The sequence below is a fragment of the Eumetopias jubatus genome, unplaced genomic scaffold (assembly GCF_037043125.1).
Source record: "Eumetopias jubatus isolate StellerSeaLion01/CBP00866 unplaced genomic scaffold, mEumJub1_p1.0 scaffold_2, whole genome shotgun sequence".
NCBI lineage: Eukaryota > Metazoa > Chordata > Mammalia > Carnivora > Otariidae > Eumetopias > Eumetopias jubatus.
Genome location: NW_028274808.1, coordinates 54,624,189 through 54,650,725, shown reverse-complemented (window position 1 = coordinate 54,650,725; position 26,537 = coordinate 54,624,189). Strand labels below are relative to the sequence as shown.

Below are 26,537 nucleotides of genomic sequence, written 5' to 3'. Positions count from 1 at the left end.
AAGATTTATTTATTTATTTGAGAGAGAGCGAGTGCATGTGAGCATGGTGGGGGGGGGGCGGAGGAAGACTCTCCAGCAGACTCCCTGCTGAGGGGCTCAATCCCATAGAGCCTGAGATCATGACCTGAGCTGAAACCAAGAGTCTGATGCTCAACTGACTGAGCCACCCAGGCCTCCCAAGAATATTATTCAATAACATTTTTTAAAACATATTTACACAAACAAAAATAAAACCTATAACATATTGAAATTAAACCATGTCTGTTCCCAATTTTTTAGACTCCAAATTTAAAAATAACTAAGAAGAGAAAATGTTTCATACTAAATGGAGTTCAGGGAATATAGCTAGTCGGTTGAGAAGTTAAATTACTTTATTACAATATGGCTAGCAGAATAAAATCAACACACGTAACTTGTACATGCAGGGGAAATACAGCCTAATGTAAAGAGATGATTTTTAGCACATTCCTCAACTAGAATGTGGTCACCTGCCACAAAGTACACAAGCTCATGCACAAGATCAAGACTTGACATACAGCTGAGATCACAAGGTCATGCAGATAACAACAGCGTGCTAGAGAATCGTACCACAGGCTGTGCGGAAGTTCTCCCCCACCCCATGAGCCATTGCCAGCAGCCGCTGTGGAGCTTGGTTACCCATATCCGTGACATGAACGGTGTCCTTTGGAGAATCTTGTTCCCTGTGGCTGTAAGTATTCTCATTTTTATAATATTTTAATGATGCTTGCTATCAAAATGATAAGTACAGAACTAGAAATTATGGAAAAGTAGACTTTTTATAATACTGAACAATTATACACATCTGACCTCAGGTAGTTACAATAAATGACACTTATATTTACACATATTATCAAAACTAATTTACTTCTCAGGCTTAAATGGACCCAAAATAACACATCTGATGATAGTGCTTCAATTGCGGGGGGCGGATATCAACCTCCAAAAAGTACTTCCTGATTTCTAGTGCTCAAAAATCTTGGCAAGAGTCATTCTAAGACCTGGCTAAAGTATGACTCATACAGATAAGTTCTATATAAAAACATCTATTAGGATAACTCTTTCAATTACATGATTTTAATTCTGAAGCCTTGACTTGGATAAACAACCAAGTTGCTATTATTTGTATTAGTCAATGAAATAAAGTATAGAATATAGTTGTTAAAATACTTTCCCTCATTTCTCTGCATCTACAAGTGTATTTATTTCAATGTCCTTCTTTGCCTATTTATAACCTAGGTGCATTCTAGTAAAGATAGGATTCTATTTTGCTATCAGATCACACTTGCTAAGCTACTGATGTTCATAAAAGCATAGAATCAGAATTCTGGAACCACAAGTCACTCTGAAAGGTTCAGCTCTATGCCTCTTGACAGCACTGTGTGCCCCTTTCAGAATAGTGAATTCAACACTTCTGGAATGCTCTAGGATATCTTTAAGTCAGGCAAGGGAGTGAATAAGAAGAAAATACAGCCAACTCTCAGTAACAATGGAAGGTAGGATGGATAAGTAAAATCTGAAAATCTAAAAATCTTATTTTAATTCATAACTTCAATCCCCTCTCTTAGAAAACATTCAACTTAAAATTTTTTTTTAAGTTTTGTTAGATAAGAAGAGGTCTTTTAATTTTATTTTTTTTCTCTGCCCACCCCTCCAAACACAGTAGAGGAGGTGTAACAAGAACTCTATAGTCTGATATGTGTAGCAAAGATGGAAACAAATTTTGACATCTAGCTTTTCCAATTTAGATATTTAAAACTATCCATATCATATTCTAGTATATGAGGGCCTATCTGGGGTTTCATCTTTGCATAAAAATGATGGCTTTATAATTTGTTTTAAAAACTGGTACTCTTTTAGCAAGGAATGACTACTTACCATAATCAATATCAGCAGTTACATCCAACTTTTCTGACTCTGTAAATCTACAACTCAGTACTTACCAAGTTATACTTTCCTTAGAATGTAACATTTGCAAGTGATATGAATTAAAGATGACAGTTTTGCTCATTATCAGTATAATTCATGACAGGAAACAGAATGCCTTGATAAACTGGGCATAATAAGACTGGGGCTTATAATAGCTGCCTTTCCTTATGTATCTAAAGTAATTTACTGTACCAGGTTCTCCAGTAATCATCATTAGACTAATGCAATTTATGTATCTTATTATAAAGTTATTATAAAGTTTGTCATATGAACTGTTTTAATTAGCTACAAGTAATGTCAAATTCTAATAAACAGAATAATGAAGTCTTTGAAACCATGCCATTCTTCAAACATGTAAGCGTAGAAGAATCTCTTGTACAGAGTAGCTATGCCGTAGTGCAAGATCAAAAAGTGACATGCTTACTGTTGCTATATATTTGGAAGGAACAGAACTTGGATTTGACCAAAAATAAAGTAAAATCAAGTGTAGTTTATAATAAAATGCATCAGAAAAAATTTACAATTAAGGGATAAGTTACAAAACCTAAATTTGACAGTTTATCTATTCATTTGCCTTCCAAATTAAGTATCAGTCCTCTATTCAATCTGAACGTCAAAACTCTTACTAAACAGTAGTGAGAGAACAAATTTCTTAAATATTTATACCAGTCTTTATAATATATATATTTTGTTATATTTGTGGGGCTAAGGCTTAACTGATAATGGATGGTGTATCAGTAAAGCTTTGCAATGGTGTTATATTTTTTAATTGTATACAAGGAAAAGTTAAGAAATCATATGTAATAAGTAAAAATCAATTTAATTTTTAAAATGTCATATATATTACATGCATATTTATAAAATCAGTATTTGTTTAATATTCAAATATTTTACATGGGGGAAACAGGTTTTTAATTATAACATAGCAAAAGTCAAGATATTTTAAAAAAATATTTGACTGCATAATTTAAATAGTCCTTAATACCTCTACAACAAATGAAAAAAAGTTGGTTTTTGAAAATTAAATTAAAATAACTGCCAGTTAAATTTTTCCACAGAAAAGAATTCACCTAGAAGTAGTAGTTCTGAGTGCTGTATAATTTCTATTAGGTTTCTAAGAATAAGCCTAGCAGACATTTAAACATTTCTGAGGAAAAAAAAAACAAACAACATTTCTGAGAATCTGTACCTTTCTAGGATATATATAAAAATGAGAATAGGGAAAATAAAATAGTGAAAGAACGGTCTTCATATTTTGATTTTTTGATAAAATTATTCAGTTTTATGACAATCTATAAGCAGCTTCTAGGGCAACATGGACTGTTAAAGGCATTAAGAAGACATTTTGATGTGTCACAAATGAACAATGTCCTTTGTGACTGTCTCTGATAAAAGTAGCATTGTTACTAAATAGAAAAATAAAACAGGAAGAAAATGCTGCAGATAAAATTTGATGAACATATTCTGTGCTCTCCACATACAATGTGGTCATATTTTAATCAGGTCCAGTAGAGGACTGCCTATATGTCATGGAAGCTGTCACACAACATGAGCAGGTAGAAAGATTTAAAATGTGAGCTGGTAAGGTAAAGAGAAATGACTGTTATATAACATTAACTTTACTTAGTGGGCTTCTCAGTGATTTCTTCATTGAAAAGGAATATTCAATGACTTGTTACTTTACTTGCAAGTTTATTACATCGGAAAACTGCAGTAAGATAGTAGTAAAGTTCAACTATTTCAAATATTCACATTCTTCACTTACCTCCTCTGGGTTAGCATTAAAGGTGAGGCTGCCTTCATCCAGCTGCATATACAATTTTCTGAAAGAAAATCCTAGAGGTGGGTTCTTATTATATATGGAACAGTGACCCCAAGTGGATTTACATAACCTATAAAATATAAAATCAGACAAGAAAACATTACTATATTTAATTTCCTAAGTTAAACATGTATACACATGATAAAATAGTAACATGAAATTTACAGCTCTAAAGTTGAAAATGTTTAATTCTGTACTTGTTTTTATTTGTTTACTAGAGTATGATCGACAAATGCTTTCAATTTAGCAATTCTGATAGTACTTAATAAACACGAGTTGAGGGGTGCCTGGGTGGCTCAGTCGGTTAAGCAGCTGCCTTTGGCTCAGGTCATGATCCCAGGGTTCTGGGATCAAGCCCTGCATCGGGCTCCCTGCTCGGCGGAGAGCCTGCTTCTCCCTCTCCCCGCTGTCTGCCGCTCTGCCTACTTAAGCTCTCTCTCTATCTCTGTTAAATAAATAAATAAAAATCTTCAAAAAAAAATTAAAGGGCCTTCTTTAAAAAAATGAATAAAAAAATAAACACGAGTTGAAGATTAATAATATTCATGAGTACTATTTGAAGTTAAATAGAAAATATTACTAACAATAGCAATGATAGCTATTAACGTATAACATTTACCCAGTGCTTACTAGATGTTAGACACTATTTAAAACATTATACTGGTATTAACTTGCTTTTAATCTTTACAACAATGCTCTGATGTTGGTGCTAAAGATAAAGAGACACATACACAGTAAAAGATAAAAGAGTTGACTTGAACCCAAGGAGTCTTACTCCAGAACTAGAAATCTTAACCAAGAAGCTAAACAGGATTAAGTAACTATGATCTATTGCAAAGTAAAGTTGAATGGAGGCAAAGATTGCTAGGTAGGCAGAGAACTTTGTTGTTTTTTTTTTTTTTTAACAATATACATATTGGTAACAGGCAAAATAAACATAGAAATTATGCTATTAACTTCAGTACATACATCAAAAGCTGCGTATGACATTAAGAGTAGCTGTTCTAAGATGCTGCTTCAAAACACTGTTTTTTTACCATCACAGTGATACGTGATTGTTTAAAAATTCTGTGAAACCTAAGATGCTAATAGTTCATATTAAAACATATTGAAATCGGAGGGGGAGATGAACCATGAGAGACTATGGACTGAAATCAGAGGGGGAGACGAACCATGAGAGACTATGGACTCTGAGAAACAAACTGAGGGTTCTAGAGGGGAGGAGGGTGGGGGGATGGGTTAGCCTGGTGATGGGTATTAAAGAGGGCACGTACTGAATGGAGCACTGGGTGTTATATGCAAACAATGAATCATGGAACACTATATCAAGAACTAATGATGTAATGTATGGTGATTAACATAATAAAAAAATACTGATTTTTGCAGTTTGGGATAGTTGTGTCCAACTCTCTACAAAGGCATTAGCTACTGGTTATTATTTGAAAGCTAAAGTTTTATCTCATTTTATCTTATTATAATGCCTAGAAATTCTGGATCATTAGACCACAGATCATTAAATATAAGTGCATTACTCTAGAGATACAGAGAATTTAGTGCACTTTTAATGACTATCTCAAAATTATCTGAAATTGTGTGTTCAAAAACACCTACTTGTAGTGATATTAAAATAGTTTCATTTTCTGATATTAATTACTGATTTTTGACTCAAATTTCATGTCACACACATACAATGTATAGGGTAACAAGAAAGTTACTGTCTCAGCCTGTAACATCAAAAATTGTGAGGGTAGTGGGTAAAATATATAATTAAATGAGAATATCTTCTTAATATTTATATCCTTGCATTATTTTTACCAACCAAATGAAATCCCTGATTCTAAAATAGTGGGTTTAGGAGTTTGTTTAGAAAATTATCAATATTTTAGCAGAACCTTTAGTCCTATAGCTTTTGACTTTTACTACTGAGCTATGTGAAAATAACAGAACCTCTCAACATTAAAAAGTATTCGACACATCTGAAGTTAAAATAAAAACTAAGCTGGCCTTCAATTTAAAATAGAAGCAATTTATCACTAAGGAAAAAAAAAACAAGTGTCATAAAAATAGACATAATTATGTGGTAACAATAAAGGAAGCATTTCTTTCAGAAATGCACACCCAGATTTAAATCCCAGATAAAGAGGACATTTTGATTGAGTTCAGATAAGCTTAGAAATGAACTTTTTTTTCAGAGTTCAAATATAGGATTACAAATTAAGTTTTCTGGTAATACTAAAATGCAGAAATTTTAAACAAATAATGAGCCAGTGTTAAAGTATTTTTATTTCTTCTTTTACCGATTAAGAAATTAATAACCATAAACACTAAGTTCCTCTCACTTTCACAGTACCTTCACTATAACAAGACAATGAGAGAGTAACAGGGTGATGCTTATGATTTTTCTTTATTTAGATGTTGAGAAATTAACTATATATTTAATACTGTAATTCTGTAGCATCAGAAAGCCTGCATTAGAAATATTGTTGGTAATACATTTTTACTAAAGTTTGGTTATTTGGATAATTTATGAATTCTCTCAATTAGATTTTCATTTAGAAATTATTTAAAGTCACAAAAAGACCTTTGTTTTTAGACATGTTTTAAATCACTAGAAATGAGATTTAAATAAACCTTAGATACTACAAAGTTCAAGATCCAAAGATTCTTGTAAGTTTGGTAACATATTTACAACTCAAGTATATGATGTTATTTAAGAAGTACCTGAAGTTACATGGATTCTATTCCAAACATTTCTAAATTTATAGGCTAAATTTAAACTGATAGAATCACTGGCTATAATTTCTATAGTGTACTTTTACTTCAGCAAGCAGATTATCTCATTTCATTCTACTATTTTCCTACTTCATTGATGAAATGTTGGTTAGAAAAAATAAGTAGATGAAACATTCACCACAGTTTATATTAACAAGCGCCTCTGTGATAGAAGTATATAAATTAGTACACAATCTTCATTTGGGAAGCACAAACTACCAGGGGTGCGAACACTTCAAGTTTTGGATTATAAATTCTCACTTAACTTGTATGTTTTTTTAGATATTTTATTATTTTTTTAGGTAATCTCTACATCTAATGTGCAGCTCAAACTTACAACCCTGAGATCAAGAGTTAGTTGCATGCTCTACCGACTGACGCAGGCAGACACCCCAACAACTTGTATTTCTAGAATAAACTAACACCTCTTCATTGGTAACTTCTCTTCTAACTGTAAAGTCATTTTCCTTTATACAGTCCTTCTTTTCCCAATATCAAATTTGACTGTGATGATGACTCATTATCTTTCTGGGTTTTAATAAAGAACAAGTCAAAATACAAACCAAGGTTAAAAAGAAATACATCATAATACATTTATATACATATACATGATATATATATTATATATATATTATAAAAATAACATTTAAGCATGATTGTGTTTAGAGATATCTGAATTAAAGATGTTAGGATGGACTTACCCTTGCCAGAGAAGTTCATCATTTGCAAGGTCCTGCCAAACACATGAAGCTAAGCAGAGGTCAGTTGCATTCAGGTAGGACAAGATGGTAAAGCTTAGCTCAGGGGGCAACATTTCCAAATTAATGAATCCTTCTTGTTCTTTAGATTTCCGTGCCTTCAAAAGATGATATAGATCAATGCCTCCTTGGACTTGTTTACGCTGACTGGTGTTAGAAATGTTGTTGGCAGCCATCCTCCTGCTCTGCTCTCTGCTGAGGTAGCCTTGCTCACTATAACCTTCTTGCTGTAGCTGCTGGTTTCTGGCCACTCTCCACAGCCCCTGACCCATCTGCAAGCCTGGGAGAAAGCCAGAATGTGGTAAGGTCAACTGTGACACGAAGCATTAATCTACCAGAATTAACATTCCTCATTAAAGCACATTAAAAGGAGTGGTATATTACAAAGAATAGCTGGAACATCCTAAGTACAAAACTTGGACAGAGAAAGTTGCAGAAATCTTTGATTTGATCATCACCTTTATCCCAGTTTGCTAACTACTTTTAAAGTCCACAGGTGACATAATCATTTTTCACATGGTAAGATTTAAAAGTTACTGATGTCCTAAAGACTCTTACAAATTATAATTATGTGGACTTATGGGCCAGTATTAAATACAGCTCTGATCAGAGCACAGGACTTTAGTTAAAAGGCCTCTAGACCCTGCTTTTTATCACGACTCAGGCTAAGCTAAGCTAGCCCCTTTTAACCAAACTCCCAGATGCATAACAGCTGTGAAACAGGCTTTTCCTTTAATTCTTGCCAGTCTACACTTAAGTTGTAGACTGTAATAAAATGTAACATAGGCCCTGAAGTCTAATTCAGAAACCTTATAAATTAGACACCTAGAACTCCATGATAAATAGCTTAGTAATGACTATTTGGTTTTGTTGTTGCTTTAAATAAAAATCATAATTTAGACTAACTTTCCAGTTCTTCTCCATATAGCCCTGTGGATTCCTCAGAGGTACCTGGGAAAAGGTAGAAGAGAGCATATTCCAGTCTCCTCTACCTTCATTTGACCTCCAACCAGAGCGGCTCTACATTTAGCTGTTAAGAAATATTGGACTGCCTAGTATACAAATATTAGGAAACTACTGGCCTAGACTTCCTATTTGATCTTGGCTTTTTTTTTTTTAAAGGATTTTATTTATTTATTTGACAGAGAGAGAGACAGAGACGGCGTGAGAAGGAACACAAGCAGGGGGAGCAGGAGAGGGAGAAGCAGGCTTCCCGCTGAGCAGGGAGCCCAATGCAGGGTTCGATCCCAGGACCCTAGGATCATGACCTGAGCCGAAGGCAGACGATTAACGACTGAGCCACCCAGGCACCCCTGATCTTGGCTTTAAAATAAGTAACTTTTTCTAGGCAAATAAATTCATAGAGAAACATGAAATCAGGAAGAGCTTTTAACTAATATAGATACTTCCATGATCTCTTTTCCAATCAAAATATTCTTGTTTTATAAATCTGAGTTGACTACTAATATGTGTGTGCATGCAATTTAAAAAGGTGGAGGATTGATTTTCATATAAAATCATTAAAATAAATTTCATAGCATGGGCTATCTATAAAATAGTTTTAATTAACTGTTTATAATGAGAACTAACAAAAAAAGAAAGGAAAAAAAAAACTCCAGAGGTGACTAGAAATTTTAAAAAATTATTAGGAATTTCAAAGAATGTCAAAGATATATTTTTTCAGTATTCAAAAAGGTATGTTCCACATGTATATTTACTGAGTTATTGGCTATTATTTGGATAATGACCACTGTAATGGGTTACTTGTTGATCAGAACAGAAAAACAGTCCAGGATAATTTTTCACTCTTCTTTACAGTGAACTGCTTGGAATCCCAAGAGCTTAAGGTATAAAGGGATGGGGAGTTCAAAGAGAAGGAACATATTAATAGTTTTTAAATGTGGGGAAATTAATTTTTACAAAGAAACCACAAAAAATAATCTTTTATCCCTAACATACACACCACAATAATGGTAGCAGTTCTTAGTGATTAGGCTATAATAAATTTGTATTTTTAATATAGGATATTAAAAGATTGAAAAGACAAGACACAGAGCCAGAGAAAATATGTGCAAAACACTTATCTGGACAAAGGACTGGAATCTAAAATATACAAAGAACTCTTTAAATTCAACAGTAAGAAAACAACCCACTTAAAAATTTGCAAAAGATCAACAGATGTCTAACCAAAAAAGATTTATAGGTAGTAAATAAGCATATGAAAAGACACTCCACATCATATGTTATTCTATAATCTCAAATCAAAACAATGAGATAATAAATACTACACATATATTAGAATGCTTGAAATCCAAAACACTGACAACACCAAGTGCGGGCAAAGGTGTGGGAATGCAAAACGGTACAGTCACTTTGGAAAACAGTTTGGCAGTTTCTTTTACCATATGATCTGGCATTTGTGATCCTGGTATTTACCCAAATAAGTTGAAAACTTAGTCCACATAAAAATCTATACACAAATGTTTGTAACATCTTTATTCTAATTACCAAAACTTGTAAGCAACCAAGATATTCTTCAATAGGTCAATGGATAAACTGTAGTACATACATACAGTGAAATATTTAGAACTAAAAGAACTGAGCTATGAAGCCATGAAAAGACATGGAGGAAACTTAAAATGCGTATTACTAAGAGAAAGAAAATGATCTGAAAAGGCTACATAATGTATGATTCCAATTATTTGACATTCTGGAAAAGGCAAAGTACAGAGAAAGTAATAATGATTAACAGAAAAAGTAAAGATTATCAACAAAAATTTATAAGGAATTTTAAGTTTGCTAAATGTTTAAACAAAGCCATATCATATTACAATGTAAGTAAAATTTAATTGACACAAATTTAACATTTTAAGATTCAAAATCATAAAGAAAGGTATTTTATTTCCATCATGGCTACTTCCCTGTTTATCATTGCAAAAAAATATCTAGAAGCACATTGCTTGCTAAGGTCATTTAGCATACCTTGTCCCCTTTTTGATGATCAGATTTATTTTTCTCTTTTGTTTTTGTACCACTGAAGGTAAATAATACAACATGGTAACTATAATGTTTGAAGTCTCAAGATTTAAAGCATTTAATATCAATTTCTGTGTATTTCCCCTGCAGCATCTTTCTGGTTAAGCAGCTGTTAAGCAGCTGTTGTTATTCTCAGGGATGTTGCCAGGGAACACAGAATCAGGGTGATTTCCCTAGGCTCTGGACTTTAATGGGGAATCACTTAAATTGAGCACTGGATAATGTGATTTAGAAAGTATCCGGCAGGTAGAAAGAGGTAAAGCTAGCAGCTGGCTCTTGGAGGGGGGGAAAAAAACTTGATGGGGAGGGTGGAAGTTTGAGGTTCATGTACACATAATTCAAAGGAAACTGCATTTTCTATTCTCCTACTGATGAATAATACCACAAATTGCCCTTTTGGAATGTACCTTTCCCTTTAAAGCAGTTCTTCATACTGGGCAAAAACAGAGTATGATAAACCCCTTGAGGAAGATTAATATCATACATTTATGCTTTGGGAAAGGAAAGGGTGTTTATAGAGTTCCATCCCCATCCTCCTTAGGGTAACAGTGATGTGGAATGTGGGTGGAACTGTCAGAAAAGTGATAAAACTCTCAAAACATGATATCCATTGCAGAAGCTGCAGAGTAAGTCATGGAGGGAGCACAATGTTGTGGACTCTGAAATCGAACAGACTTGAGTTTAAATTCTGACTCCACTGGTTATAACTTACAGGATCTTGGGGAATTCGACTATTCTAAGCTTTAGTTTCTTCATATGTAATGTGATAATTTGCATATTACATAATAATAATATCTATAGTTCAAAAGGCTGTTGTATTGGGAATGAGATAATGCATATAAAGTTCATTCCACAGCTACAAAAATATTAGGTATTTATTGTGACAAGATCATATTTTCATAAAATGAAAATGAGAAGAACTTGGTAAATTTAATGATACTTCAGTTGTGCAGATGTTATGCCTGCTGAATAAACTCATTTGTTCATATTGATACACACAATTCTTCATCTCCTTTAGTTACTTGATATTTCAGCCATGGTTATTCTTTTGCTCATAAACGCAATTCTTTTATATTGATGGCCAAACCAACCAACCAAACCCAAACCTGAAAAATAAAAAAGCCTGTATTATGTTCCACAAAAAATTTAAAACCTCAGCATGTATTATGATAGTGCCAATAACAATGGCATGAAACAGATTCTTGTGTTATTATTAGTAATGTGTCAACATCCGGCTCTAAAGGATATAAATTATGACAGTGTTTCATGCTGGGGTCTTACATGATTTCAAAATTCTTTAAAATAGGTGTTTGAACTGAATCAATCAAAATCTGACTTCAAAGTATACAATCTTCAGATTTCTTATTAAAGTTTTAATAAAATCTTAGTATAAAGATTTTCAAAATTAAAACATAACATTATAAAAGATATAGTACTCTGTCATTTGTGCCAGGAATTCAGCCCAAAAAATACCAGCTGCGTAGTGGAATCATTGAATATACAGAGTTTCAAATTGAAAAAAAATTAAACACAAAAGAATTTTTTTGTATTTGAAATAAATAGTTTTGTTGTAAATATGGATTTTTGTGATGAAATCACTGCTGATAATTTGTTCACTCAAAACAGGTTGAGGAATATAGATACTTCTAGGAAACAATGCTCTTATAAGAGCATAGTCTATTTAATATACAAATAAAAGAAATATGGTCAATTCTTGTAATTCCTGGTAGTTATGCTCTATAAAGTCACTACAGTGAATTAGCCAATACTGAACCACTGTTCCTAGGAGATACGCAGGGTTAGGTTCCTGAAAGCTCCTGGCCATATTTTTGCCAACTGATCAATACATAATCTTGTTTTATGCATGTTTCTGTTTAAAGACACCTTGTACAAATGTGAATAGACACTTATCTATAATACGGGTAAGTTTTGTTTCGCCTATAATAGATGTTTATAAAAACAAGTGAAGGGACAATTGGTTTTTTTGTTTCCTTTTGTTTTCCTCCCCCCCCCCCGCTTTTTTTGCTTGCACAGGTTGCACTATTGAAAAATTGAGATTGTATAAACCTGGTCAAAAGCTACAAGATACCACAGTCTTGTAGATGTCTAATAAAAAGTTATTATACTAAAAAAAATATATATACACTGTTGATTTATTATCGCTGAACTCACCAAAGCTGACCAGAGCTCATCTAACACAGGCATTTTCTCTCTAAAGAACCATCACACTTAGGTTCTTACACTAGGACACTACACAGCACTTTAGCAGTAAGCGTGGGGCCATTTTAAACAGTGAAACCATCAACAAAAAAGCACAAACATGTAAAAATTGTGCCAATAAATAGATTAAAAAAAGGACACTTGTTCACTATATGAGAGCTAAAACAAGAGAGCAGAACATTGCCTTATTTGACCTTACGTGGGAAGAGCATGTCAGAGACCCAAATTTTCTGCAGGTCTGTACATGTCTGAGAATGACTGTGAAAGTGCCGAGAGTGTTGATTTGGGGGATAAACACAAATTTTAGTGAGCAGAAGACTTCACAAATACAAAATCTGCAAATAAGGAAGATCAACTGTAATTAATACAATTTAAAATGCCCGATGCCTTTTCCTCCAAATTTGAATTTATTTTGTTTAAAGTTTATCATGTTCAGAGGATTTATAAAATTCGAAGGACCTTTAAAATGAAAGCAAAGATATTTTCTCTCGGTCTCCAAAGTTAGAAACAGTGCTTTACTATTTCTCAGCTGATGGAAATAATTAAAATTTCATAACAGAGGAGAAATTATTCCAACAAAAATTCCATATAAGATTTCAAAGTTGAAATTCTTCCCTCCAGAGAAGAGAAAAAGTTATGGGGGAAAAAAAACCCAAGCCAATTAGGATGCTATATTTTCTCATTTTTCAGAATGATAATGATTGATAATTACAAACAAAGACTTAGATACTATTTAGTAAATTTTAAAGTTTAAATTTACATTTATGGAGAATGAGTAATGCAAAATAAAATAAATCTCAGAACTCCCTTTTTAAATTGGATGAAGAATCTCAAATAAAGCAATGGCCAAACATGCAAATGAATATTATTCAAGAATTTCTATTTTCCTGGAATTATGCAAACATGCCTATCAATTTAATTAATTTTGATAATTTTCATACAGTAGTCAAGTAATGCTCCCTATGTCTCAGAGCTATTACATTGTTTTTGTGTAAGGGCCAAATATTTATGTTCAATTCTGTACTACTTGCACATGTACTCATGTATGTAAGTACATGTATATGCAAATGTCTCACATGGATAGAAGACTCAAAAGCCTGGCACTCCTGGTTATGGGATGAGTAACTCAACTGAACAGCTGTGAACAATCAGTGGCAGTGTGGGTAAATATGTCACATTAGTGAACGAGACAGAACGAGACTATTACTTTAATCTCATGTATAAGGAATTTTGTATTTTTGTTTATTATCTTACATTTCAAATTTAACATTGTGTTCCTAAAGTCTTATGCTACCATAGAACAGTAGCTGGGATAACATAAATGGAAATTAACATGACTTTAGGAAGATTCCAGCACTTTTCAAAAATAAATAGTCTTGGAAAAATATCAATAAGAATGAATAAAGCTTCTCGCTTAGCTAAAGGTCCATTTATGGAACAAACAGCCACTATCACCTCTAAATGATCTGTCTCACCTCTACCTGACAATATTTTAGGCCTGTTACATCCAGAGTTATTATGCATATATGGTGCTTTTCCTTCTGAAAAAGCTCTTTCAGTATTACATAGCTTGATTTTAACAGTCTTAAACTATAAAATTATTTTGATATGCTAACATGCTATCATGCTAACATGATTTCAGGAATAGGTCTTAATCCAGGACCAGGATAAATATATATAGTACAGTACCATCTCATTAAACATGATTTGTGAGGTATCAATTAGATAGTACTAAGTAAAAGAAATATTCTAACTCAGTTGTGGGAAAATCTTTTATAGTCAACTCCTAACTTCTTGTTAAAATTTTAAGAGTGAACACATATATTTAATCAACTTTCCTTCTTATTAAAACGAGAGAAAAGAAATTTTTAAAAAGGGAAAACTTAAGCCTAAAAGAGAGGGAAAATAGGCTGGTGAGTGGACAAAACATTTTAACAGATTTCTGTAACATGAAAGTGGAAGGAGTAGTGGTTACTAATGAAGCCAAGAAGAGGAAGGAGAAAGACAGTATGGAATAGTGCAGAGACTTAAGCAGAAGCTTATGTACCTTGCAGAACTCTCAAAAAGCTTTTGGGGTTCGAAAACAAGAGTGTAAGTATGAAAATAATTGAGAGTAAAATGAGAAACAAAAATCAAGGGATTACTGGGTCACTGCTTCCATCTTTATACAATAATGAAAAAGATTAGCCCTTTTACAATCTTTATGAAAATTAAATAAAATAATATGGGACAACAGACCATAAGCTATCCCTCAACACACAAGCATCAAGTGCCTAGAATGATTAGGCATATACTCTAACCCCTTTCCCTTATCCAGGTTGAATGAAGAAGGGTTTCCTCTAAAGAAATTGAACCCTAGAGAAAAGACTCCCCGACTCTCCTTCTCTTCTAACATTTATAAGTGGCCCAGCGTAATTGCTATCAAACCAACCATCCCAGAGCAAGAGCCACCAGCTCTATACAGGTGCATATACCTACAAATCAACATGTTATTGTCTCAAAGATCCAATGTTTAATCATTTAAAGTGTGGCTGAAGCATTTGCACAATGATTGCTTGGCTTATTTTTTGCTGATTTCATCCAGTGACTCTTTGGCAAAAGTTAACAAGTTAATTTTAATATTAATCTAATAAACAAAATCATAAACTCTACATATTACATATTTTTGAGAGTTTGCTTAGAGAAGGAACCAACTGAAGCTTTGTAACATATAAATATGGCAAAAAGATACATCCTTCTCCTAACTTTAATCTTTCCAGTCCACTTGGGACCCCTTCAAGGGCTACCAAGAAAATACTAAGACAGTGCTTCTTAAATGCAGATTACAAATGTCCATTGAGCTGAAGAAAATCAAAACAAAACAAAACAAAAGCAATTAGATAATGTCAAAAGGGATGTTAGGAGCCATTGTGAAAAAGCTCCTATTGGTCAAACCTAGGACAATTTGAGCATCAAAATAAAAATAAGGACAGTAATAGATTATAATCCATCAAAAAAAAAAGCGTCCATGAGTTTACCTTTATGATCAATAAACACATAAAGGAGAAAAGAAAGGTCTCCTTTACAGTAAAATGTCAACTAATAAATGTAAAAGGAATAATGGGTTAGAAGAATCATTTTATAATTGTTGTGGGAAAAATAATTCTGGCAAAAATTATCAGTGGATGCTGGATCTGGAATCTGATAAAGAATGGAATATTTATAGCATCTCCAAGTATCTTCTCACATACTACTCACTGATTACCAAAATTATGAAGATAGTTTTTAACCAAATGATCAAAATTAACATTTACGAGTAAGAGACAAATGGACTACATGTGCCTCTGGCCATGATACTCTGAGAAGGGCACATCATCAATTATGCAGTATTCCAGCCAAACATGTATATGTAAACTGAATCTAAACATGAGGCATAATCAGAGGAATGAACCCAAATGGAGTCTGTAAAATGACAGAATTTATCTTCAAAAATGCTGTGAAGTCAAAGAAAAGCTGAGGAAAGGTTCAAGGACATTTTTGGGATAATTGAAAAACCAGACCTATGGGATGAAGGTTGGATAAAATATTGTATCAATGTTAAATTTCCTGAATTTGATAACTATACAGTGGCTGTATCGCAGTATATTCTTGTTCTTAGGAAACACACTGAAGTGTTAAGACATAATAAATGCAACCTAGTCTCAAATGGTTCAGAAGAATAGTAATATCTATCTCTCTATAGAGAGAGTGATAAAGCAATGTTGGAAAAATTTTCAAATTGATGAATATGGGTAAAGAGTATATACTAGCTATTTTCATTATTCTTACAACTTTTCTGTAAACAGAAATCTGGTGTGGAATCCAGGCTTGTGAATTTGAAAAAATTCTTTGTTAGATGTGCGCACAGTTTAAAAATTACTGCTCGAGGGTTTAGTGTAATACGCACTGAAAACCATCACTAAGGAAATAAATGCCCAGCATTATGGCTTAAGAGAAGTAGGAGATGCCTATCAAAAAAATATCAAAATAGCAAGAATTATTTTTGCCATTTTTGATAAAAATTTTTAAAGGATGGAGGAAATTTTTTTAAAGAAAGTTGGAAAAAAATACCCCTTTTAACTCTTTCTGTGTTCATATTTAAGGCTTGGAATTCCTGGCTGTGTTCCCTCTTGTACATAATATTATGTATATAATATCTAATAAAAGATATTAATAATAGTTTTTGTACTATAAACCACCATTTAATACTTTCTCTGTGCTAAGCACTCTGTTAAAGCTTTATATGTGATCTCATTTTAATCCTCACAACAACCGTAATAGGTAGAAATTATTATTCTAATTTTATACTTTAGGAGACTGTGATCCAGAGAGGTTAAGCAACTTTGCCTGAGATCTCCTAGCTGGCAAATGTAAAATTTAGGATTCAAACTTAGGTCTGAGTCCAAAGACTTTATTCCTAACCACCAAATCTTATGCCCAGAACTGTTAGAGCCCACAGATGGCAAAGGCAATCTACCATCTGTTTCTTCTTCACTGGCTCTCATCTCTTCTTTCTGTCCCTGCTTATTACCTCCATTGTTGTCCCCAGCTGCAGCTTCTCTTCTCATAGGCTTTGATGTGAAAAAAGATCTGGCTCAAACTCCAACACAGAATCTGATTCACATATAGTCTGTGGTCTTCATTTTCCTCATCAGTAAAATAATGGATAGTTCTTTCTTTAAAGATTGATTTATTTGGGGGGGGGGCAGAGGGAGAAAGAGAATCTCAAGCAGGCTCCATGCCCAGCACAGAGCCCCACAAGGAGTGGATCTCACGACCCATGAGATCATGACCTGAGCCAAAACCAAGAGTTGGATGCTTAACCGACTGAGCCATCCAGGTGTCCCAATAATGGATAATTCTTATCCCATGGGACTTAAAGGGTATAACATTTAGAGAACCTAGCCCACAGCAGGTAATTTATAATAACAGGTAGTTTTGTATTCATCTCTCAACCCTCTTTAAATGATAATCTTATGTTGCTTTTTCCATTTCAGAGTACACCCGATTATTCTGGATTTAATTACCTGAGTAGTTATAGTCTTGCTTCTAAATTTCATTAATTTAAGATCTGTGAAATTTGGGGGGAGAGGCCATTTACCTTTGCTACTAGAAAAAATTAGTAAATATATAAAGTAAGAAGCAGCAGCTAACTTGGCCTAGATTTACATACTGTATAATATATAAAAAAAAGTTTGGCAAGTAAGGTCAAGTACTTAGTCATCAGTCAGTGATAACAGAGATACCTTTTTGTCTTAAGTCCTAGTACTTAAGTACTACCATCATCTTTATCACAACTGTTTCCAGAAATGAAAACTTCAAGACTTCATGGGAAGATTCAACATGTCAAAGCTCCTTTTGGCAGTATCACAAAATAAATCTGTCCATAAGAGGAAATTTCTACTATAGATCTTTACAACAACAGTAATTTCAATTTTAAAGTGCTTTTTGAATAGCACTTTTTTAGATCTTTAGAATGTTAATTTTTTAGATCTTTAAAATCAATGTTACAATTGTTGAGATTCATATTTTAAGCATATTAATTATAGAATACTAATATTTACTCAAACATGTTAAGACAATCCTTTTGGAACTCACCTATCATATTGTGCTTTTAAGTTTTTTAATTTATTATACAAATTTTTAAAATGTATATACACACAGACTTTGTTTTATTGTGTTTTGCTTTACTATACCTCATAGATAGTGAGTTTAACAAACTGAAGGTTTGAGGCAAACTTGCATCAAGCAAGTGTATCATGCCATTTTCCCAACAGTATTTGTCACTTTGTCTGTGTCACAATTTGGTAATTCTCCCAATACAAACTTTTTCATTATTGTATTTGTGAGGGTGGTCTGTGATCAGTGATCATGACTCACCAAAAGCTCAGGTGATGGTTAGCATCTTTTAGTAATAAAGTATTTTCTAATTAAGGTATGTACACTTTTTAGATATAATACTGTTGCACACTTATAGAGTATAGAGTAATCAACTTTTATATGCATTGGGAAACCAAAAAATTCATTTGATTTGCTTTACTGTGATATTCAGTTTATTGTGACGGTCTGGAACCAAACCCTCAATATCTCCTAGGTACGCCTGTATAGAGGCAGTCCTTGCTTTGCACAGTATTGTGCTAACTATTAATAGTGACCATGAGACCATGCAAGGCAAGGCCACATCTCTAATATGCTCATTTCAGTTAACATAGTAACATGCAAAGTAAAAACTGACTGTAAGTACTAAGACAAGGAATTGATTCCACACAATAGGCTACATGGATAAATCCATACCAAACAGTGCCTTAGATCTATAAAGTACTCAGTAAATGTTTGTTGAGTGAACAAATGGATGAATGATGAACAATGATAAAAAAACAGATTTAGATGATCCTCGACCTAAACTTCACATATCTTTTAAAAATTAAATGAAATTGCATCATGGACTTAAATGTAAAGCATAAAATTGTAAAACCTTTTCTAATTTTTTCTAAAATTCATAGAAGGAAATTTTAAGGATCTAGGACTGGGTAAAGAGTTCTCTTACTTGACATCAAAAGCATGATCCATAAAAGTAAAAACTGACAAGGTGTACCTCTATAATCAAAATCTTTCTCTTTGAAAGACCATGTGAAGATGAAAACACAAACTATGTACAGACTGATAGAAATATCTGAAAGCCTCATATCTGACAAAGGACTAGTATCTAAATTACATAAACAACTCTCAAAAATCAAGTAAAGAAATCAAAATTTTCAATTAAAAAGGGGGCAAAAGACATGAACAGATATTTCACCAAAGAGGATATAATAAATGGCACATAAGCATGTGGTAACATGTTCACCATCATTATCCAGGAGGGAAGTGGGTATAATCATAAAAAGGTAGCATGAGGGATCCCTGTGGTGCCTAAGCTGTTCAGTATCTTGAGTGTGATGCCAGATATGTGAAACTGTGCAGAATTTCATATACCCATTTACACATGAGAGTAAAAATAAAACTGGGGGAATATGAATAAAAAAGATGAACTGTATTAATGTCAATGTCTGAGTTGTGATAGTATATTGCAGTTTTGCAAAATGTTACCATCCATGGAAACTAGGTAGAGAACAAGAGATCTCTCTCTGTATTTCTTGAAACTGCATGGGCATCCACAATAACTTCAAAAAAGGGGGAACAAAATTGTACACTTAAAATGGGTGAATTTTATGGTATGGGAATCATACCTGAATAAACTGCCTTAAAAAAAGAATCAGGGGTACGTGGGTGGCTCAGTCGGTTGAGCACTGACTCTTAATTTCAGCTCAGGTCATGATCTCAGGGTCCTGAGAGCCAGGTAGGGCTCTGCGGCTCAGCAGGGAGTCTACTTAAGGTTCTCTCTCCCTTTCCTTCCGCCCCTCCCCTTGCTCGTGCTCTCTCTCTCTAAAATAAACAAATCTTTAAAAATTTTTTAAAAATTAAAAAAAATAAAAACCTAGGAATCCTCTCTGACTTCATGGAATTTACCACATAGGTCAAAAGAAGACATGATCAAGGAATACAAATCCTTAAGGATACAAATCCTATGTTTTAACTATTTACATAGACTGTATCAATAATTGGGTAAAGGTATAAATGCTAAAGGACTGGCATTTGTGTGCCTCCTCCTTGATCTCATAAAAATGTAAATGCAAAATACATTAAAGAGAAAATTTGTATAATTATCTCATTAAAAATCAAAGTACATTAATGTAAATTTGGATTACTTCAAATAATCATTTCTAACGTATAGAAATGATTTTATTTATTAAAAATATTTTAAAAATTAGAGTTTGTTTAAATCTCCTAAAGTCTTATATACCCTGGTTTCTATTAAAATAACAGCAACATTAATAATTTTTATTGTGCATCGGTGTAATAATTACTTGGAAGAGCCTATTTCTAAAAATAGGCATTCAGGCCTCTTTGACTTTTAAAATTTATTTCTAGTTTTATTATGCTGAGATTAGGGAATGTAGACTATATGATGTCTGCTTGAGAAAAATATGTAAGTTTTCTTGACACTGCTACTCTGGAGGGTGAATTTAAAGTTACAGCTCCAATTATGCCATATGCTGTGTGACCTTAGATATTTCAAGCAAGGTTTGTGGGCTTCTGATTCCTATAAAATAGGGGGAAATTACTCCTGTCTATTTTACAGGATTGCTATAAGTCTTAACTGAGATAACATATCTAAAAGCATCTTTTAATTAGTAAAGCAGAAGGTCCTGACTCAACTTTTTTTTCTAATGTCCAAATCTAAGAAACAGCAATACTTTTCTGACATGATTTTGGAGGCAGTTTTCTCATTTTTAAAAAGTGAAATATAATTTTATACAAAATTAATCTGGTATAACATAGCACAATGATACTTCCACCTAAAGTCAGTGTAAATTAATCACCAACAACTACACTAGTCACCAATTTATTAAAGTTTATACAAACCATAATACCTTTCTTTTTTTTTTTTAAAGATTTTATTTATTTATTTGACAGAGAGAGACACAGTGAGAGAGGGAACACAAGCAGGGGGAGTGGGAGATGGAGAAGCAGGCTTCCCACCAAGCAGGGAGCCCGATGCGGGGCTCAAGCCCAGGACCCTGGGATCATGACCTGAGCCAAAGGCAGATGCTTAACAGCTGAGCCACCCAGGTGCCCCAGAACCATTACACTTTTCTAACCAGGCTATGTTTCTAACATAGGTAGTACTTTTGGCTGTATTTGTAATGTTTTGTTCTCTTTTCAACAGTAGAGTAGTTCCACAAAAACATGAGATAGGATTTATTAATAGCTGTTGGTATATCTAGTATAAAGCTTATCCGTAAAATGTGAAGCAACTTTAATCAAAATGTCTCTAGGTAACAAATTAAACATCAAATAAAATCCTATTCTATAAGAAAAAGGCACTAGTGCTTTTAGTAATTCCATGGCGCCAAGCAAAAAGCACATGCTGTGGAGATGACTCTAGGTAATAAAGAATGGTTTACATACCACTTAAGTAGAAAATACACTTGGAAGATGGGAAGAATAGAAATGAGTCTGTGGGATCAAAAAAGCATTCTTGTTTAAATACTTTCATTTGAAGCAAACCAATTCCATAAGTCTCTTGAGCAAACACTGTTAAATCACTGGTATGGGAGGATTGGCAAATAATTATCTAATTAAAATAACTCATTATAAAAAGTTAGTTTTCTTCAGTAATTCCTAAACATCTTAAGAGTGGAATTTAGAAATAAGAAATTTCTTATCTCAGATAAAGATCTATAATGTGTGCCAAAAGTGTTATGTCTAAAATGCTAATTTTATTAAGACTTAAAGATGAGAAAATTCACTCACTTTTATATTCTTAGAGATTTTCAATATTTTTCAATTAGAAAGTAACAAATAGATTGATTATTTTAGGTTCTAAAAATCTTCAAATGATGTGATATTACTCAATGACATAAGAACATGAGAAATCCTGTGAGAAAATATTTTCCCCAATACAATTAGAATCAAATGGGCAGTCCAGCACTTATTTCTCTACTTCCAAAAGAACAGACCACCAAAGTAGTTTAGAACACACTAGGTGGAGAAATTTAAAAAAAGAAAAAAAAGGGGAGGAAAGAAAAAAACATGATAACCAATCACACCCCTAAAACTGAATGGCAACAATTGTAGAGAAAGAAGGAAGGGTAAGCCCACAAGGAGGTCTTTCTAAGGAGAAAAGGGAAATAGCTAAGTACTAAGAGGTCACAAGGTACATTAAACACATAAAAAAAAACCCACTCATTAAATTTAAAGATCTGGTCCTGCAAGAGCAGTTTGTGTTACTAAAAAGCATACCATTTGTACGTTGTTGTTTTTTTTTTAATTCAAAAAGATTTACAATATTACTTTCTGAAGCTTTCTTCCAGGTCTTTAATTTGATTCTAGAATGAGTGTTACCAAATGGAATTTAAACAAATGCAAAAATTAAAATGTGTCATTTAAATGTAATCAAATAAGCTGAGAATTTTAGTCTTATTTATTTTGGGGGGGCTCGTTTTGCAAGAAATGCCCCCACTGTTTTAATCTTTAAATAAAATATATTTATCATACTTCTCACCTGCTTTAACTTTTAAAGTAAAAACAATTATACTTCTCACCAGCATTATTGTTACTTACACTGGTTCTTACTTAACTGCACTATTTACTCAAACCCTTTGTAATCAACAACTGCCACAGCAGCATATCTCAACCCACCTCCTTGGGGCACACCACACTCCATGCTCACTAAAGAAAATGGCCATTCCTATGAGTTGAAGAATTAAAAAACAAAGCAAAACAAAAACTGTAATTCTCACTGAATAGCTTTTAGACAAATAAAACAAGATATTAAAATATTGAGGGAGGCCTGAATATAAGGAAAGTCAGAAATGAGATGAGAAAATATCTAGTAATGAAAAGAGACAGACACAAAACCTAGATTTGATTCAGGTTCCTTCTCTTTATTAACTGTATTGGAAAAGTGACTTAAATTTCTATGTCTCAGTTTCCTCACCTGTAAAACAAGGGTTTTGAACCTAACGATCAATCCCTAAGTTCTCTTTTAACTGTAAAGTTCTTTGATTCTATAAAAATTAAATGAGAAAAAAAAATCCTAAAAATAAATAAAATGAAGAGGTGATAGAGGGGTGTATGTGTGTGTATAAGCATCTGTTCTTTCTGTCTCTTTTTCCCTATGTTCATGACTAAACCTGATGCCTAAACTTGAAACCACAGATATCTTTTATCATCTCTATGTCACTAAAGTATTTGTCCCAAATACAATGTAAACTTATCCAAGTCAGGATGTTTTAGTTTTATTATAGAATATATACCAATAAATTTGTCAGAAAAACAAAATGAGAAAAAAAGAAACAGGGAATACAAATTCCTAGAAGTAGATATATTTCATTAAAGTTGTTTTAAAATAGTAAAATAATTCAATGAGAAAGCAATGAGTTAGATGTATGTTTCACAGACTTCAGTATTAATGATTCTGATGCAATTAATCACAGGCCAGAAAAAGGATTAACCTCAGTTTCCAAATTTGAATCGAAATTTGGAAAAAATAGTTGTATATAGCACTTGGATAAGTAGTAAACTAAAATCATAAGTTTGAATGACTAACTTCAATGCACTGTGATCAATAAGATAATCTCTTGGTAAATCAATGGTTTTATATTATGAAAAGAGGAAAATGTCTTTTAATCTACACAAAAGCACAGTAAACACAAAAACTCCCTATTAAACTGATCATATATAATAAATTATAATGCATGTTTTAGCTTATTTAGCAGTTATTATCATAAGGTATTGTGGATGGAAGTGTTTCAACTGTGTTATTTTCTCAAGCAACTGTTTGAAATTTTGCAAATATATAAGGGCCCAAAATCACATTCGTTAATTGGCTGTAACCTATAAATGAAATATGTAAACCTGACAGGGAATCTCAATTTAAAAGCCAAACCTATAATTTGAGAATTGACACATTTAGGCTGGTGTTAAGCACTTAACTTATAAAAGATAAACCTGAGTAATACTTTACTAACAGGTAAGGCTTTACAACATCTTTCAGACCTGGAAGAAGCATATGCAGTTTTACTGTAGATCACAGCCAAAATAGTGTCACAACAAGCCCTGAAAGCCTGTACCTTTAGTTTGTAAGGTTATGTGATTCCCTGACAAAAGCTATGCTGATGATGGACAGCCAGGTAATACTGATTTAAGGTGGTACCTGCCACCTAATAATAATGCTGAAAACAGACATGAAAAACACGTCTATTCTAAGATATACCTCTCCCATCCTTATTTGCTCTCACACCAACATAAAGACTGCCACTGACTTGCATTCTTTCTATACTAGAAAAGCATTACCTCTAGCTTTTCTAACCTCTTTCCTCCTTAAGAGCTATCTTTGCTCATGTTAATTTTGGTACAGTGTCAACCATATAAAATGGCAATGGGTAAGGAATACACAATCTCCAGTTGTGATATGCTTTGCTCATGTAGACCCTAAAAATACAAACATTCCTCTCATGCACATAATCCCTCATGAGGCATAATTTCCAAGGAAAATAGTAAACCCCTCTTCCGATAATTAGTAGAGGGGGAAAAAGACAAAAAACAAAAACTTTTTTCCAAGAGAGATAATGCTTGTACAAACTTATTTCTTTACAAGTTGGCATTGCTTCTTGTCTGACTACATTTCTCTTGGATGCATTTTTGATCAGTTATTCCTATCTAGTAACTCTTAAAAGTTAGCAGCCAAGCTGGGTTAGGCAGTCTAGAGGATAGCCCCCAAAGACTTCTGGTTGGATTTACTACTCACCTCTAATACCATGGCAGTAGTGGTGAGACACTACTTCTGAGATTAGGTTATGAGAGACTATGGACAGTCTTGGGTACTTTCTATTGCTCACCCTATGGGAAAGCAGCTACCACACTGTGTGAAAAGCCCATGTGTAGAGAACCTAGGCCTACCAACCACTGTGTGAGTGTACTTGGAAGCAGATCCTCCTACCCCTCAGTGAAGCCTTCAGATGAGATCACAGCCCCCAACTGTAGCTTGACTACAAACTCATGAAAGACCTTGGGTCAGAGGCTCTTTGCTAAGCTGTAACCAAATTTCTGACCTACAGAAACTGTGAGATAATAAACATTTGTTGGTTTAGCTGCTAAATTTTGGAGTAATTTGTTACCCAACAATTGATAACTAACACAGTACCTCAGACAAATTATCAAATTAACTGGCTAAAAATGGGAAGTCTCCTACTCAACTGGAAAAACAATAAAATTTTTCCTTCATTCTCAGATCTGCTCAATTTTGTAAGCCATTTTCTTAGGGGGTAAAAACCCTCCTATCTCATAAATATGGTTACCATACTCCAAATATTAAAAGGAGAAGGAAAGCAGAAATGAAAAACATAAATTAGCTTCACTTTGCAGTAATAAAGATCATCATATACTGATTTGGAGAGAAATATCTAGGATCCTTGAAAATAAAAATTCAATTTGTTAAAACAAGTAGACTCAGTTATTAAATTACTAACTATATACAGAACCTAAAAATAAAAACAAAAAACTTCAATGAGGATTGTTATTTATGTAACTTCATCTAATAATATTTAACTGGAATACCCGACATAGAAGAAAGTAGAAACCAGTCACAAAGAAACAAACGAGAGACAAATTAAGAATTTGCCAAATTTCTAACACAAGTTTGATGGCTGAAGCACCTGGCAAAGCCATCATGTCCTTAAGTAAAAGTGTTTGCATTCATATTACTGAAAAGTAAGTAAAGAAGCGAAAACTGCCTATGCATCAGGAAAACACTCTACTTGAAAAGCAACACTTGGGCTAGAAAAGAGTAATCTTTGCCATTTCTCGTCTTTATTTCATAATGAGGCTGAGACACCACCTGGGGTCCCAAGTTAACCTACATACTCCGTGGCCTAGAAACACAAGGAACACACCTACTCCCGCCTCCTGATACAGATTCCACATTTTAACAAGCCATTACAGCTGTCACTCAAAATGCTCTGCACTGCCATTGGTCCCAAAGTCTTGCTGGTTGGCAAGTTTCTGCCAACTGGCAAACACCGGTTGTCTTTATTTTCGAGAAGAAAAGTAAGGGTATGCAGAGAAAAGAGGCAAGAGCTCTGAAATCTCTTGTACCTGAGCGACCTGCGATCCCCACCGCCGCCGCGACGAATCGGCCTCTGGGCGGGGGCTTTTAGTCAAAAAGAAAATGGCTCAGCCAGGAACTGGTGCCCAGGCCATGGAGAAGCCTGTTCAAACTTTTACTTGTTCACGCCGGTGGAGGTATCAGCAGTGAGAATACCAGGAGCAGCACAGGATCCCTCTGAACTGAGCGCACGTCAACCTGCAGCAGCCAGAGCTGCGGGCTGTCCGACTTTTGACGTTTCCTATTGTTGCCGGAA

General features: G+C 33.6%; 1 protein-coding gene across 1 annotated transcript in view; it reads right to left on the bottom strand.

Annotated features, from left to right (window-relative positions):
* Positions 1-26,519, bottom strand: part of FBXO8 (F-box protein 8) — a 46,474-nt gene extending 19,955 nt beyond the window's left edge. The window contains exons 1-3 of the mRNA XM_028114292.2: positions 26,272-26,519; positions 7,243-7,579; positions 3,713-3,839 (exon numbers count right to left, since the gene is read on the bottom strand). Of these exons, the coding sequence (XP_027970093.1) occupies positions 3,713-3,839; positions 7,243-7,571 (456 nt within the window). The 5' untranslated portion in view covers positions 7,572-7,579; positions 26,272-26,519. The remainder of the gene's footprint in view (positions 1-3,712; positions 3,840-7,242; positions 7,580-26,271) is intronic.
* Between the last annotated feature and the right edge of the window lie 18 nt (positions 26,520-26,537).